Source organism: Falco biarmicus, chromosome 7 (genome assembly GCF_023638135.1).
Source record: "Falco biarmicus isolate bFalBia1 chromosome 7, bFalBia1.pri, whole genome shotgun sequence".
NCBI lineage: Eukaryota > Metazoa > Chordata > Aves > Falconiformes > Falconidae > Falco > Falco biarmicus.
The window spans coordinates 33,422,790-33,438,086 of NC_079294.1; the positions used below are offsets into that span (position 1 = coordinate 33,422,790).

At 36.9% G+C, this 15,297-nt stretch overlaps 1 protein-coding gene across 3 annotated transcripts in view; it reads left to right on the plus strand.

Moving 5' to 3' along the window:
* VRK1 (VRK serine/threonine kinase 1) overlaps window positions 1-15,297 on the plus strand; it is a 37,820-nt gene that overhangs the window by 173 nt on the left and 22,350 nt on the right. The window contains exons 1-7 of one of the 3 annotated variants that reach the window (XM_056346572.1): window positions 81-270; window positions 6,517-6,675; window positions 8,164-8,219; window positions 12,977-13,046; window positions 13,443-13,530; window positions 14,932-15,040; window positions 15,179-15,271. In XM_056346572.1, coding sequence (XP_056202547.1) covers window positions 261-270; window positions 6,517-6,675; window positions 8,164-8,219; window positions 12,977-13,046; window positions 13,443-13,530; window positions 14,932-15,040; window positions 15,179-15,271 — 585 coding nt within the window. In that variant the 5' untranslated portion in view covers window positions 81-260. Of the gene's footprint in view, window positions 1-80; window positions 271-6,516; window positions 6,676-8,163; window positions 8,220-12,976; window positions 13,047-13,442; window positions 13,531-14,931; window positions 15,041-15,178; window positions 15,272-15,297 lie in introns of those variants that run through there. The other 2 variants (XM_056346570.1, XM_056346571.1) reach the window with 2 other exon arrangements.

A 15,297-nucleotide genomic window follows, 5' to 3' on the forward strand; every position in this document is an offset into this window, starting at 1 on the left:
TTGTGGTGTAGTTTTTTATTTTAGGAGGCAAGTTTTGGGGCGCTGTTTCTCCTCCCCTTCGGCCTGTTGAGCGTCCCCGGCCCTTCTGGCGGGTTGCGGCTGGGTTTTCCCGCTTCCCTAGCTAAGGAGGCTGGTGGTACCGCCGGGGCCTGCTCGGATCTTGTGCCTCCCTCGCGGGTGGGGAGAGCACCTTCCCCGCTTTCTCCTGACCCAGCCCGTGGCGCCGGAGGCATCTCGCTGGGTCAGCAGCGAGGGAGAGAATGGGGGGAGGTGGGTATGAGCTCCCCTGAGTTTCACCCTTGGGGTCTGCTGCACCCACATTCCTCTGCCTTCATGGGCTGTTGGCTCTAAAGCTGCCTTTGGTGGCAGGGGCCTCAGTTGCTTTCTTTCGTGGTTATTCTTTTTAGCTCTAAGACTAGGTGGGGTAGGTGGAGTGAAAGCTATACTCGGTGCACTTAGAGGTTTGTCGCTTTCAGGAGCATCCCGGTGTGGCTACCAAAAAAACTACCATCTTGGTTGGGAGGCATTCCTGAGTTTTGTTTTAAAGTAAACGTAATTGGGTTTTTTTTAATACAAACCTACAAATCACAAATTAAAATCTTCAATATTAGGATCAGGACAGGCCTGTTGTGTAAGAACGGGGCTAAGCTAGTTTTTGTCAGTGGTTGTGGTCTCTCTTCACTTCCTTTTTTTTGCCATTCTCCTTCCTTGTTCAAAAATTACACAATTGCAGGTAGGGTAAACCCTGTATCTTCTTTGGTTTTCAAGTTGTGCGTAAGCCTTCTAGTAATTCATAGGGAATTTATAGGCCCTTCTTATCATGAACAAAAATATAAAAGCTGTTGTGAAGCGTTCTGTAGCTATTGCCACGTCAAAAGACTTTTGTCTTCCTCTGTAGGAATAAGCTGTCCACTTAATTTTTGGGGATAATCCCCAAATGATGTAGGATTCCTAATGAATTTCAGAGCTGTTGATTTTTATGCAGTGTGCCAAATTATCAAAAAGCCTTTTAAGTGTCTAACTCCCATGCATAGGTACTTCCTGTTGGTTTGGTGGTGAGGTGATTTGGAGTACAGATGATTTTGTACCTTAAAAAGTTCACTGTACTCTTTATTGCAATAACTCTCTCGGTGATGCTCAGGGTTTTCAGGAGAACCTTAGTAACACAGTAATTTCTCTTGTAAATGCCTGTTTCCTATTTCTGAACAAGCTGTATTCTGGAATTTTAAAAAGTTACTGGTGTGTTTGAAAAAAAAAAATAGTCTGTTTGTCTTATGATGAAATGCTTCCCATTAATTGCAGTCCACCAATGTACATGTATTCATTTTGTCTAAAAACACATTTTCCTGTTTACTGGGGAAAGAACCCTAGTACCTCTTCTACCATACGTACCATTATTTGCCATATGTCTTAATAGCCAGGAAGTGAGATTATAGCAGCAGTCAGAAATGTAACACAATGATAGACCAGTCAGTCACAGTCCAACTTAAGCAAGAACATGCTCACTATCTACCTCACTTGGTATTACAAGTCAGTGATACTTCAGGTACTGCTTTGGTGGTCCCTCATATGAAACAGTTTTACAGTTTTCAGAAGTCTTAAACCGTCATGTTCTTTCCCTGCCACTCCTTGAGCAAAAACTTGCTTTTGTTTTCTGCTTGTCTTTATTTCTTTTTTTGCAAGCAGTTAGATGTCTTGCTGTGGCTGATGAACACTGTTAATGATGCATAGATTTCAGGTCTTGCTGAGCTACCTGTTTACAAAGAGGAGCACAGGTTGCCAGCATGCCTTCTCTGTGTTGAGAATGAAAGTAGGTCCTACTCAGAAAAACAACTATAAAAATTGCAGTATCCAGAGAATAAAAGAACAGGATCAGGAAGACACCAGTCTGACTTGACACACAGCAGAAATACTTCCTTCAAAATAAGTTTGATTTACATTAATTTCAGAGTTATTGGGAATGGCTGCCAACAAAAATTGAGAAGTGGCTATTCATATTTATTGTAAGAGTTCAAGTATCGCTAGAGTAGCAATGATTGCAGACAGCATTTGTAAGAATAATGCCACTAATAGCACTATTGATGCAAAATTGTCTATGTATCTCAAGTACAGTGTATTCAGTTTCTTCCAGGATGTTTTATTAGGGAGAAGCAGGAGAGATAGCCTTTGTGGTACTAAGAGGCTTTTGGAGAGAGTTTAGACAAATAGACTTCTGTTATTCATACTTGTTAGTAGAAAAATCTTTGTTTTGAGCATATTGTAGCCATATAAAACGCTGCTGTTTACAGTCATGCACCCTGAAAATTGTTCTTGTCAGATACCTTGGCTAAGTAGGGTCAGGTCTGTTTGATACTTGAATGATAGTACAGTACTTGACATCTATGGCACTGTTTCCAAGGACTTCAGCATGGTTGCAGGCAGTAATGAATTAGCTTCACAGTACCCGTGGGATATAAAATATTTCCATTTACTAGTGAGAAGTAATTGAGATGCAGGAAAGTTTAAGGTGTTGGGTTTTTTTTTTAATTTTTTGGTATGTGTGTGTCCATTTTTAAAAGTGATTTTAGGGAGCAGTATGTCTATTCCAGTTGTGCAATATTACAGTAGGGACCTCTACATCATGCTTGCTAGTTTGTAGGTTTCCTGACAAACCTTTCATGTTTGCTGTATCATGAGTTGAAAAGCAGACAGAATGATAGAATTTGCACAAAGATGTAATTTTCTTTTTTCATTATATTTGGTGGGGTTTGTTTTGCCCAGTTCTATTTTTTCTTGTAGAAAATTTTTGCAGTCTCCAGGTGTCTGTGGTTTCAATCAATAGAAGATCCGTGAATGGATTTATCCAAATAAATGGGAAAGCATGTGCAGCCATTGCTTAAATATTTCCATGGATAACAGCTTTTTTGCAAAAGAGTGAGTGCTTAGTATTGTGCATGCTGCCCAGTGAAAGCGATCAGTGTTTGGAACCTATGGCCTACTGATAGTTTGACCAACTTGTAAGTAGGCACAGTGCCATCTTAACAGACGGATATGAATATAGACAGCCAAGAAACCATGTATGTGTATCTAGTGTATTTGTTAAGGGCAGGGTTCCCAGCTGGGGACGTTCAAACTTATGTCCATTTTGAATTTTTGCTTTTATGGATAAAGGGAAGTTGTGATTAATTTTTATTTTTTTTTTAACTAAATACCTTCAGGCATACAATTACTGACCACATTAAATGAAAAAAGGAATTAAAAAAAAAAAAAAAGGGAAACACCAGCTCTTTCTTTGATACTCTTGAGGAGCTATTTTAAATAAACTTTATTCCCTTTTAACCAAGGCTACTATCAAGAGACTCACTGTGAGTGTCAAAGATGTGAAGCATATCAATAGTTTTACTTCACTGACTTGCTAGTTTTATTGGAACAGAGGCTACAAATTTTTCTTTTACTGGGCAGCAATCTGTCCAGAATTCAAACACCTAAGCGCATGTGTCCAAGTCTAGCTGGAATTGTAGTAATTCAGAGAGTCAAGGGATGCAGTCCTTCAAGCCCTCTTCATGTCTCTTGTACTGTTCTTAGCTTAAGGACAGTATGCTTATTTTGTATACATTTTTGTACCCTTTAGATGATAGTGAGTGTGATGTTGTCCCACATCTGAGTCATTAAGTAACACTGCTGATTTTTGCACTTTAGGTTTCTCCTTATCTGAGTCAGTCTTGGGGCTGTAGGCTTCTGGTTTATTATCCTATTACCACTACAAATGGTTTAAGCCTGTCCTTTGTTTTAATCTTTTTCTTGATCTGAGTGTCCTGAGAAGCTGCTAAAAGGTTGACCTGTTCTTGTGGTATCAACAGTCCTGCCACTCTTTGTTCCTTCTGGCACTTTGACACCATTATGTTCTTATTGGTATGGTCCTAGCAGAGCTAGCTGGAATTGCATTTGGTTTTTGGAAGTGTCATTTTTCTTCTGTAGAAAATTTGGAGGAAGAACCTTCCTCTAAGACAGTACAGTATGTATCACCTTGAAGATTAAAAAACCCCACAACAAACATTGAAGAGGTATAGAGAGAAGAGTTTCTTGAAGATGGGGTATGGATAGAGCTGTGGGTAAAGTTAGCCTTAAAATTTAAGTGTAAAATGTCAAAACTGTATCTTGATTACAGGGAAGAAGTATCTTGATTACAGGGAAGAATGTTACTGTATAGAAGTGGAAATATGGGAGAGTAATGCAAAATTAAAACATCCTGTTTTGTGATAATGAGGAAGCTTATGCAGTGTAGGTATTGATGAATACCAGTCTCTTCCTGTGATGTGGGTGTTTTGTAATACCATTTTGTTGAAGTTTTTTGTTTAACCACAATAGGTATTTGGATGTGACACTGAGACTCTTCTCAGATTAATGAGGACATTGAAAAAGCAGAAGTTTTCTTTGGCATGGACTCTTACACCTTCTATTCTGTGTTTATTTCTATATTGAATGACTGTAGCGTCTGCAGACTGCTTGCAGCCACAGTCCAGTATGGTCTGACTAGGTTCTTTTAGATCTTCTTGTACGAAGGGTGTAATATTTAATGTAAAATTTTACTTATTTGAAGGTAGTTGATGCTATATGAGATTTCTGATGCAGGAGAGTGTTACAAAATATGCTGAAAACAATACAAATGTAAGCGGTGTTGGGCAAAATACAGCAATTGCAATACATGTTTTGGCTACAATACTGATGTGATTCCCTTTGCTGGTCTGTGTAATATGCTTACTGTCACAATGCTGGTGTCCCCACTTACCACAAAAGGATACCTTGGTTGAAACCAGCTCAAAGTTGTTGATCTCTTGCAAATTCTTTTGCTGGTTGTTTATTTTTTTATACTCTTATGTTGGGCTGAGCCTCATAGTTACTGGCCTGGCTAACTCGGGAGACATTTACGTATCATTTGATCCACTCCAAAATTTTGAGCTCCACTCAACTGTTGTTTAGCTATTACCCAAAACAAAGGCCACCCACCCGTTCCCTTTGTGTTGAGCTAAAGAGAGCTCCTTTGCATTATTTCCAGATCTCCTTGGGCGTGTCACTGTGCCCATCTTGATGGACTGTTCCATACATTGTTGAGCTTTTTTCAGTGACTTTCCACCCCAAGGGGTTTGGTGAGTCACAGCTGCACACTTGAGTATTAGCAGACAGAATAACATTTTCACGGAACTCGACAGTTATTCTTGCATTTAGTAAGTAGAAAAATGAGTATGAGTTGCTCTTTTCAGATGTTAGTTGGGTGATAGACATTATTTGGGGAAGAAAATTTCCTAAAGATACTACCTAGTCAGAAAAGAGACTTGTAAAGTGGGGAGCACTTTTGAAACAACTCTTGTAGTTACGCAATTTTCTATTTGGGAAATTTAAAAAAGTCCTAGAGGAGCATTGGAACTAAAAGAGGAAAATTGATGTTAAGTAACTGCATTTGGCTTAGGCTTATTGAATTTTGTAGCTAGACTGGGAAAAAGTTATTTTGCTATCCAGAAACTTCCTGAATTTGTATTAATACTCCTTCCTGCTTCCCCACGCAAAATAAAATAATACTATTAAAATCTCACCAATCAGAACCATATCTTTTAGAAAATTCCTCTGGCTCTGTTTGTATGACTTTTATCTTCACACTTTAGAAGGAAGGATCAGTTCATTGTAAAACAAATCATGAATGTTTTTAATGTAAAGAGATCCAGCGCACTCTTTGCCCTATTGTGGCTGCATATTCAGTAAGTTATTTTCCCAAATGAAACTCTGACTGCTAAAAACTCAAAACATTTATTTGCTCAAAATGCGGCCTATTCTGCAGAAAGATGCATGTGTTTGGTTCCTGAGGGCTTTTATGTTATTTCCGGAACTATTGCTTACCTGAGACCTGAGGCTGGGAGAAGGCAACAGTAATTTTTTTACATTTATGTTCTCAAACTAGGTAGTTGTGTGCTAGTTTGATGATGATCTATTACATGCTGCCCTGTGAACAACAATGTTTCTGTTGCATGCAGTTATGTAGGAGAAAAAACCCCATTTGAATGGCTTAATTTTTTTTGGTATTTTTTATAGCTAAGAGGAATTCCTCATATTATTAATGAAGACTTAGACTATGTGACACTTCTTCAATATGCAAGTTTCTTTCCAGGAAAACCGATGAACTTTATTTCAATAGTTTACTTTTTTCCTAAGTTTAGACCTATGATTTGTTGTGATTAAGTGCAATAGATTCTGAGATTTTTTTCTAGCATGTATTATACAGGGTCTTCTAATAGGTTTCTCTTGTGAAGATTTTTGCTGTCAAATTTTTATGTGATGCCTGGAAAAATTAGTTGGTTTTCCACTTAGAATTCATGCCAATAAAACTACTTACTGTATTTCTTTTAAAGTATTTTTGTAGTAACAAATTAAAACTTAAACAATCCATACTTTTTCATGCTTCTAATAAATTTCTACATAAAGTAAGTCTGGCTAGCGTGTAACCTCAGCTTTTGTTTTATTTTTCCTTCCCTCCTCTCCCTCCAGGGAAAATGCCTTATAAGAAGACTGCTGGAAAAAGAGCCCCTGCAAAAAGGAAACTTGCTGAAGTGTTTGCTCTGGGGGAGGTTCTAGCAGATACATCAAGAAAAGAATGGAAATTAGGTATCCCTATAGGGCAAGGAGGCTTTGGACGGCTGTATCTTGGTAAGTGTAGTTATCTTTGATAATGCTTTAAAATGGAGAGGGAGATGTTTATCCTTATTCAAAGCAATGAAAAATTGAACCTAAGTTAGAAGTGCGGAGTGTCTTCAAGTGATCTTTTTTACTAGAACCTTAACTTAGTTCATGGTGTTGGAAAAAAATTCCAGGAGCGCATAAATGGTCATTGTAAGTACTGTGGTTGTGTGAGATTCCAATGGTAGTGCATTCAATTTTTAAACCAAAATCTTTATTACTTTTTAGCAGTGAAATGATAGTTTAGTATTTATTTAAACTTGATTTCTGGTCTGGCTGAAAGAAAGTATTTTCACGTGAGTGTCCTTTTCACAAATTCTGAACTGAAACTGTCTGTCCTGTTGAGGCTACTGATAAGCCAGTATTTTGGCTGGTTTTGACTTCGGTGTTGCTTGTGACTTTTTCATTGCTTTGTGAACTTATGACATAAGTCATATACTTTTACCAATGCTCAAAATAAATTGAAATCTTGGACTTTACAGTTTAAGGCATCAGCACAGATCTTGGTTTGCAATGCTGTTTATCGAATTGAAGGAAAACTTCTGTTAGTGGATGGTGTTTCATACTTAGTATCTCTGTTACTTGAACAGATGAAGAGGGGTCTTGAGAATACCTCAGGGAGTCCAAAAAACTTGATTGCCCCTGTTAATTTTCCACACAATTTTGAAGGGATGAAAGTTAATGTGATCATGACGGTAAGGTTTTTTGTTGCTATGGATTTATGATCTGTCTCCTCTTGGTGAAAAAGTTGCACTGAGTTCATAGTGAGTTGAAAAAAAATTTATTAATAATCTATCCTGATTTCAAAATGAACAGACTGCAGCATAAGTGGATTAAGAAGGAAAACAAGACCAGTGGGTGGCTTCTTGCCAAAGCAGCTGCCCTCTACTACCTATTCAGCCTTGCTCAATAAGCTACTACATTTACTGAGACTGGAGTTCCAGCTCACTCAAATTGTGCAGTTCTTCATGTTAAGATTTCTGGCTTTGTACAAGCCAAATCTTGCTTTCAGTTTTCCTCCCCATCATTAGCACAAAGCTGTGCCCCTGACTGTTCCTGTACTTTGTACTTGCCTAACTTGCCCTTCATACCTGTATTGCCTTCTGTCACAAATATCAACAGCTTAGTGGCAATGGAAAGTCTCTTTTGCATGTATGACATAGCAAAATAGTAGAGAATGTGTTTTTCGTCTTTGTCCACTGTGTATGTTCATCATAGTCCTGGAAAAAGAAAGTAATGCTATTGACTAGGAAAAAGTTCCTAAATAATAAAAAAGAACTTGTTTATTTAGTAAATTGCCCGTTTTCCTCAAACAGGAGGGAGAATGCAAGACCATATCCATATAGAGTAGTTCTCTTACCAGAGAACATACAGATACATGTTCACATCAGTACTTAATTGCTTTGTTGTTTGTAACTGTATGTTTTATGACAGTTTCCTCTCCTTCCTTTTTAACAGCTGATGTTAATTCTTCAAAGTCAGTTGGCGGTGACGCACCTTATGTTGCAAAAGTGGTAAGAGCATTTGAATCTTTACTTCACAACTTGAAAATGTTTGTTCTAGAACAGCATGTGTAATTTAAAACATCTTCTGGCTGAAAATAATACAGTTGCATAGTGCTGTTTAAAATAAAAGTAAGTGTGGTGATATAGAAGAATGCTGCTGAGAATTGGGACTCCTCTATGAGGGTGGATAATGGAATATCAGCAAGTTGGAAAAGGTTCATTAAATGGATCGGATTCTGTTTCATTTGCTTCTTCCTGTAAACAGCCCAAATAACACAAAATCAATGAAATCTGGCTAGATTTTGGAGAATTTATGTGATTCAATGGTGAGTCTGTGTGAACTGTTGCTCACCACTGGATGTAGGTAAGCTGACAGATGGCTTGGGAGTAGAAACAGAAAAACTTTGATTCCTGAGGTCCCAACAGATATGAAGTCCTTTGAATAGTTTATCGTAAAATACATATGTATTCTAATTTCTGTTGAATTAAAATGGCACTGACACATAATTTTTTTAACCTAATGATTAGAGAGAACAAAAAGCATTGTTCATAGCTCATTTTTAGCCCATTGTAGCAAATCAGCAGACTCTTTTTATTAGTTGAAATTTTCTTGGTTTTAATCTTAAAATAAAAGAGTTATTTAACTTGATTTGGCTGTAATGGTCTCTTCCTAAGTGCCATGGTTGTAATCCTGGTTTAACTAAGCACTGCACCACTGCTCACTTGCTACCTCCCCCAGTGGGATGGGGGAGGGAATTGGAAGGGTAAAAGTGAGAAAGCTTGTGGGCTGAGATAAAGACCGTTTTAATAGGTAATGCAGAAGCTGTGCATGCAGGCAAAGCAAAATAAGGAATTCATTCACCGCTTCCCATCGGCAGGCAGGTGTTCAGCCATCTCCAGGAAAGCAGGACTCCATCATGTTTTCATGGTTAATTGGGAAGAGAAATGCCATGACTCCAAACATCCTCCCCTCCCCTTCTCCCAACTTTATATAGCTGAGCATGATGTCGTATGGTATGGAAAAACCCTTTGGTTAGTTGACGTCAGCTGTCCTGGCCCTATTCCCTCCTAACTTCTTGTACCACCAGCCTACTGGCTGACAGGGCCCTGTTAGAAGCAGAAAAGGCCTTGAATCAGTGTAAGCCCTGCTCAGTAATAAAGAAAACATCTCTGTATTAGCAACCCTGTTTCCAGCACAAATCCAAACCATAGCTCCCATAGTGGCTACTGGGAAGAGAATTAACTCTATCCCAGCCAAAACCAGGACACCAAGGTATAAAGTATTTTTTCTTACATTTTGCTAAATTATTTTGTATAGAACCTACTATTATATGTGATTCCCCGGTACAGTTTTAGTGAAAAAGCCTAAGAATATGTGAATAGCCATAGTAGATCCAGACCATTCATTTTTTATGTGACAAAAGGAAATACCAAAACTGTACTTTTATTAAACTAAAAGATCAGGTTAATGTAGAATGAAATACATTTTAGTCAGTATGTGCCTTTACTCTTGATATTTACATCTGCTGACTATGGGGAAATTCTGGAGTACTGGTTTTGGTACTGCTCAGACTGTTGGTGATGAACCTCTTTCTGAAAAGTTGTCCCTTGCTGAAAATTCTACTGATTATGTTGTAAACATCTACCACACTTCCAACATTGGTGTACTGCTACTGCCTTAGATGTTTGTGGGCAGGAATCCCCCATAGACCGGGAGCCCCAGCCTGCAGCTGTTGCATGGTGGCAGCCTGCTTTTCTATGTCCAACGTGTGCGTTGAGGGCAGGAGGTGTCCATTGTGCAGAAGCTGTGGCCTGTTTTAGAGGCAGACAACAGACATTCAAGTTATCAGTAGTGGCTTGCCTATGAGAGGCAGTAGCTCCTAATGGCTGGCTCCTGCCACGTTTGAACTGATCAGGAAGCAGAGCACCATTCAACCCTTCATGGAAGAATCCAGCTTGACTTGCTTGGAAAATTGTCAGATATGCATTATTTTATGCTGTACATAATTGCTATTCTACTTTTTCCTGGATTTTGAAACCTGTTCATCAGCAGCTTCTCTTTGGGCTCTGAATATAAGAAGAGTTGCTGTAACTTCTGGGTTGCTTTTATGCTAAATTCACTTTGTTGCAGCACTTTGTAAATACCTCCATTGCTAATCTCCCAGATGACTACTCACTTTTTAATTTGTCTTTTATAATTTTGTCTTTATGGCAATAAAGAGTAGCCCCAGTCTTTGTGCTGCGCTCACAAATGACCCATAATGTGTTATGCCACTACAGCGTAGTATAACACAACTATGAGTAAGAGCCTGTTTTCTGATGCCTGGGTGATTGCTGGTTGATCCATCAGCTGAAGCAAAGCAGTCAACAGCTTTGAACAATTATTAGTGTTTAACAAAATATGTGCTTCTATAGTTATGTTCTTCAAATTAAGCTATTAAAGCAGGATGGAAATTGACTTACTTTTTGACATATCCTTATAGTATTGATGTCTGGGCAGTATGAAATGAATCACAGTTTTTATTAAAAAAAGAAATGCTTTTTAACATGTGGACCTTTCAGATTTCATTGTTCAGGAGTGGATGCAGAGTTTAATAACACGTCATTAAATTGCTGACTGAAAAAGACCAGAATTCTTAAAGTACTACTAGAAGAAATTTGTTTGGTTTCGACACATACTCCGTAATCTGTTCCATTATGATATCTTTTCTAATTAAACTTTAATTGCAGTTTTGCAAATCATGTGTTTAGAATGACCCTGGGCATGAAGTTGTAGAAATTTGTGTTTGAAGTCTTTCTGGTTTTAGCATATTATAAGATGACTACTATGGCAAATATTGGACATTATTACGTGAGCCTTTTTAACATAGTGTATGCATTTCTTTATCTATATGTAGAATTAACAGTATTATGGGAAAACTGCTTCATGGTCAATATGAAGATCTGTTTTGTGGTTAAATCATTTATCCATCCCCTCAAGTAAGAAAACATACTAAATTTTCAGCATTTGCTCTGACTAGAGAAAGATATATTTTCTTCAGCACTGAGACAGAATTTTTTTGTGGAATTATTTATTAAAATGTTTTAAGAATTTTTAACACCTACAGTTTTTTGTTGTATTTCAGTAAGAAAATAACATTCTTCAAACCTGTGTAAATTGAATCAAAATAATATGTATAATGGATTATGCTACACAGAAACAAATGAATAGGTCAAGTAACATTTATTTGAGATAACTGCAGTATAAGAATTCAGCTATTTAACCCTTCTCTCTGTATGTAACCTCTGTATCACTAACTTGTCCATAGTGGATAAATAAAGTAACTGAAAGTAAATATGCATGTTCCAAAGTCTATGTGCATTGATCAGTTGGTCTGGTTGGTTTTTATTTTTCCAGTTCATGGCTGAAGTCTGAACATTGGTCCCACACGGAGGGGCCAGAAAACTCTTGTCTTGGCTCCATTGTTTGTCAGGGCAATGCTGCTGAAGATGAGGTGGAGATAGGTGGTAGCTATATAAATATATATATACATACATACTGCAGGCCTAGGAGTGGTGCCTAAGCTGGTATCTGCTCTCATTCTGACCAGTCTTCCTACTCTACCTCTGAGCCAATACAGCAGATGCACACTAAAGCCCATGTGCATGAGTGTGTTTGATCTCTTTACATTGCTTCATTAATGTCAGACAGCAGTAAACCTCTATTAGCTGAGTGGTATAGTCTGGCCTTTAGCAAATTTCTGCATCACTACATCTGCATTTAAAAGTTACAATTAAAACCATTTGAGACTGATGTTACATATCTTGGAACTTTTGGTAATATCATGTGATTGTATTCTTTCATGCCACCAATCATATTCTTTTTTTTTTTTGTTGTTAGCTGTTTAAAATGTAGGATATTCCAAAAAGGTATTTTCACTGAAATTAGGTGACTTGGGACATACATGATTAGCTAGACTAAAATAAATTGCTTAAGCTTATCTCAAAATCAATCAGTTAAAAGTTGCAGGAGTTGAAATAACTTTTTTTTTTCCACCTTCACTACATTCTGGAAATGTAGAGTCAAGGTACATGTCCATTTGCAATTCCTGCAGTATTTCAAAGCTTTGGGGTTTTCAAACCAATTTCTCTTGCACTGTGCTTGCATGATTACCATAGATTTGTTGCTAGAAAATGAAACTGAAATACCTTATGTTAGCTTGAATACAAGGTAAACTCTGAAGTCCAAATAGCTGTAGTTCTTATAATTTAGTTTGATAAATTGTGAAATCCTCTGTAATTTTTACCTTGATCAACTAATGTACGAACAACTTACTCATGTTCAGCAAGGATTTAACTTTTAAGATTTTTCCATCAAATCATTTAAGATGTTATTGTAGGCTCACTGGTGATGATTGCAGCTGATGCAATCCAGCTTTAATCTGGAAAACCTGATATAATAAAAGTTGTTTAATGTTCTCTGCTAAACTTTTGCTGCCAATTATTGGTAATATTTCTACACATTTCAGTTAATTTGTTATTCTTTTATTTTTTGTTATGGGAAAGGATTCTTTGATACCTTAATGTTAAGCAATTTATAATAAAAATAAGTTTTTAGAGCCAACTTTCTTTGTAGAAAGAACATATTCTTTTGAATTTATCGGCACTGGGTAGAGGATTTGAGGGAAAGTATGTTTTTTATAGGGTGGACATTACGCTTTGTGAGCTTTTAATAATTATTGGGCACTAACACAGCAGTTTTTAACTAATTTTAAATTGTCTTAAAGGAACCCAGCCAGAATGGACCTCTTTTTACTGAGTTAAAGTTCTACATGCGAGCTGCTAAGCCAGATGAAAGTAAGCAGTCTATTAAAATATTTTTAATGAACTACAAGTATTTAGGAAAATGGAGCCTACAGGAGTAAGGTTGAACTTTAAGAGAATCTTTTTAGGTCGTATTCAAAATTATTTTTTAAATTATTGAAATCTAAATCAGACATATAGTAAAATTAGGGGGTTTTGGTAAGATGTTCTTTATAGTTGTGTTGATGGTATTGTCTAAATTGAAACTTTAGTTGCATCTTTGTCCCTACAATGGATGCGTCATTAACTTTCCAGTGTACTTTGCATACAAGTTTCCATGAAATAAGCAGCTCACATGTATGCAGAAACTGTAAGCGATGTGAGTACTCACTTTTAATGTAAGTCTCTACTATTGCGAATTCATGAACTTATCCTTTTTTGTATTTTCAGTTCAGAAGTGGACTAAGTCCCATAGACTGAAATACCTAGGTGTACCAAGATACTGGGGTTCTGGCTTGCATGAAAAAAATGGAAACAGGTGAACATATCTATTGTTGGCATATACTGGGATTTGTTTCATCCACAACGATTATCCATTTTAACCTAATTTACTTTACCTATCTTCATATTGTTCATTTCTCTTACAAAGTTTCATGTTCATAACAGGGTGTGTTTGAGGAATAGATGAGTAGATGCATATTGTCTGTATTCTCTTTGTATGTGTGTCTATTACATTCTTTGTGATTTATTTTTCATTCCTGTTGAACATTGCTGTTATACAGTGATGCTGATAGAAGCTTTTCATATTTGAATTAAAATAAAGTCAACTTCTAATGTGTAAGTCCTTGAATAATATGACAACCTTTAAAGTTTTTCTTCTTCTGGTGTGCTGTGCACTTAAAGGGTATTTTTACTCACAAGTATAAAAGACTTAGTGGTTTCTCTAAATGTATTTTATTTTCCCTAGGGATAGTTTGCTTTTTTTTTTACTTAATCTGTGAGCTAGAATCACTTCTAGTCTCATGTTAAATCTGTCTTACATCTAGGGATAGTTTTTAGTATTGTTCCATATCACGAAGGGTTTTTGTTACTTGGTCTTGAATGTTATGCTTATTTGCGTAACAGTCCTTGTTTCATAGTGGGCTTTCTCTAAACAGCTGTGCTGCAAAGGCGCTTTAGTAGTTCTCTGGCAGCTTATATTAGGTCAGGCTGCTTTGTGTGGACCACTGTGTAGGGCAGTTGATATCTATGCCCTATGGTGTCAGAAGTATCTTTGTTTCAGTAGATCTCGACGTTAAAACTAATCTAATGTAAAAACAACTTGACTTTCGAGAGGCAAAAGTACATATAACAAAAATTATTATTGTCGTTCCCCCCACACTTCCCCCATAAACTGTTCTTTGTATTCAGTGTTTAATGCATGAGTTCCATTAATACAGCCAGTATTAATTTAAGTATTTAATACAGCAGTAATAGAACCAGTTTGGCTATAGCAATGAATATCAGATCACCTTTGGCAAGTGAGATATTTTTTTTTAATAATAGGTTAAAAAAAGATTGCTATAGATCTATAGATTTCAAGAAATGGTCATTTATAAAGTAAAAAAAAAAATTGCTGTAAGTAATTGATGCTTGGTTTTATCTATAGTGAATTACAATACAGATATTTTCCCCCGTGAGTACTTTTTATCGTACTAGCCAGGAATAAAGAACAGTTGTTTTGATGGACAAACTTAACTAGCTGATGTAAAAGATTTAAGAACTGATATACATTATAAAAAAAGTCAGGTATTTCCCACATATTTCTTTTCTTTGTACCTGCAGTTTATCTTTTGAGAGACATGTTTTCATCAGTAATTTGTGCAGTTAACACATTGCTAAAATACTTTGCTAAGTTCAGTTCAGTAACTTTGCTGCTTTTTTCCCCCCTTGCGTTTAGTTATCGATTTATGATTATGGACAGATTTGGCAGAGATCTACAGAAGATGTATGAAGAGAATGCAAAGCGATTTTCCCATAAAACTGTGCTACAATTAGGCCTGAGAATAGTAAGTTTAAAAACCAGGTATTTACAGCCTGGCTTCCCCATATAAGTCTTTCCCTTAAATCACACTTTTGTGCTGACGACAGGTCCTCTGCTGGGTGGAGCGGGGTACTGCATTTATATGCCTGTTTTGTTTTGTTAGCTTGATATTCTGGAATACGTCCATGAGCATGAATATGTGCATGGAGACATCAAGGCCTCAAACCTTCTTCTGAGTTACAAGAACCCTAATCAGGTTATTTCTTATGCATTTTATTCCTC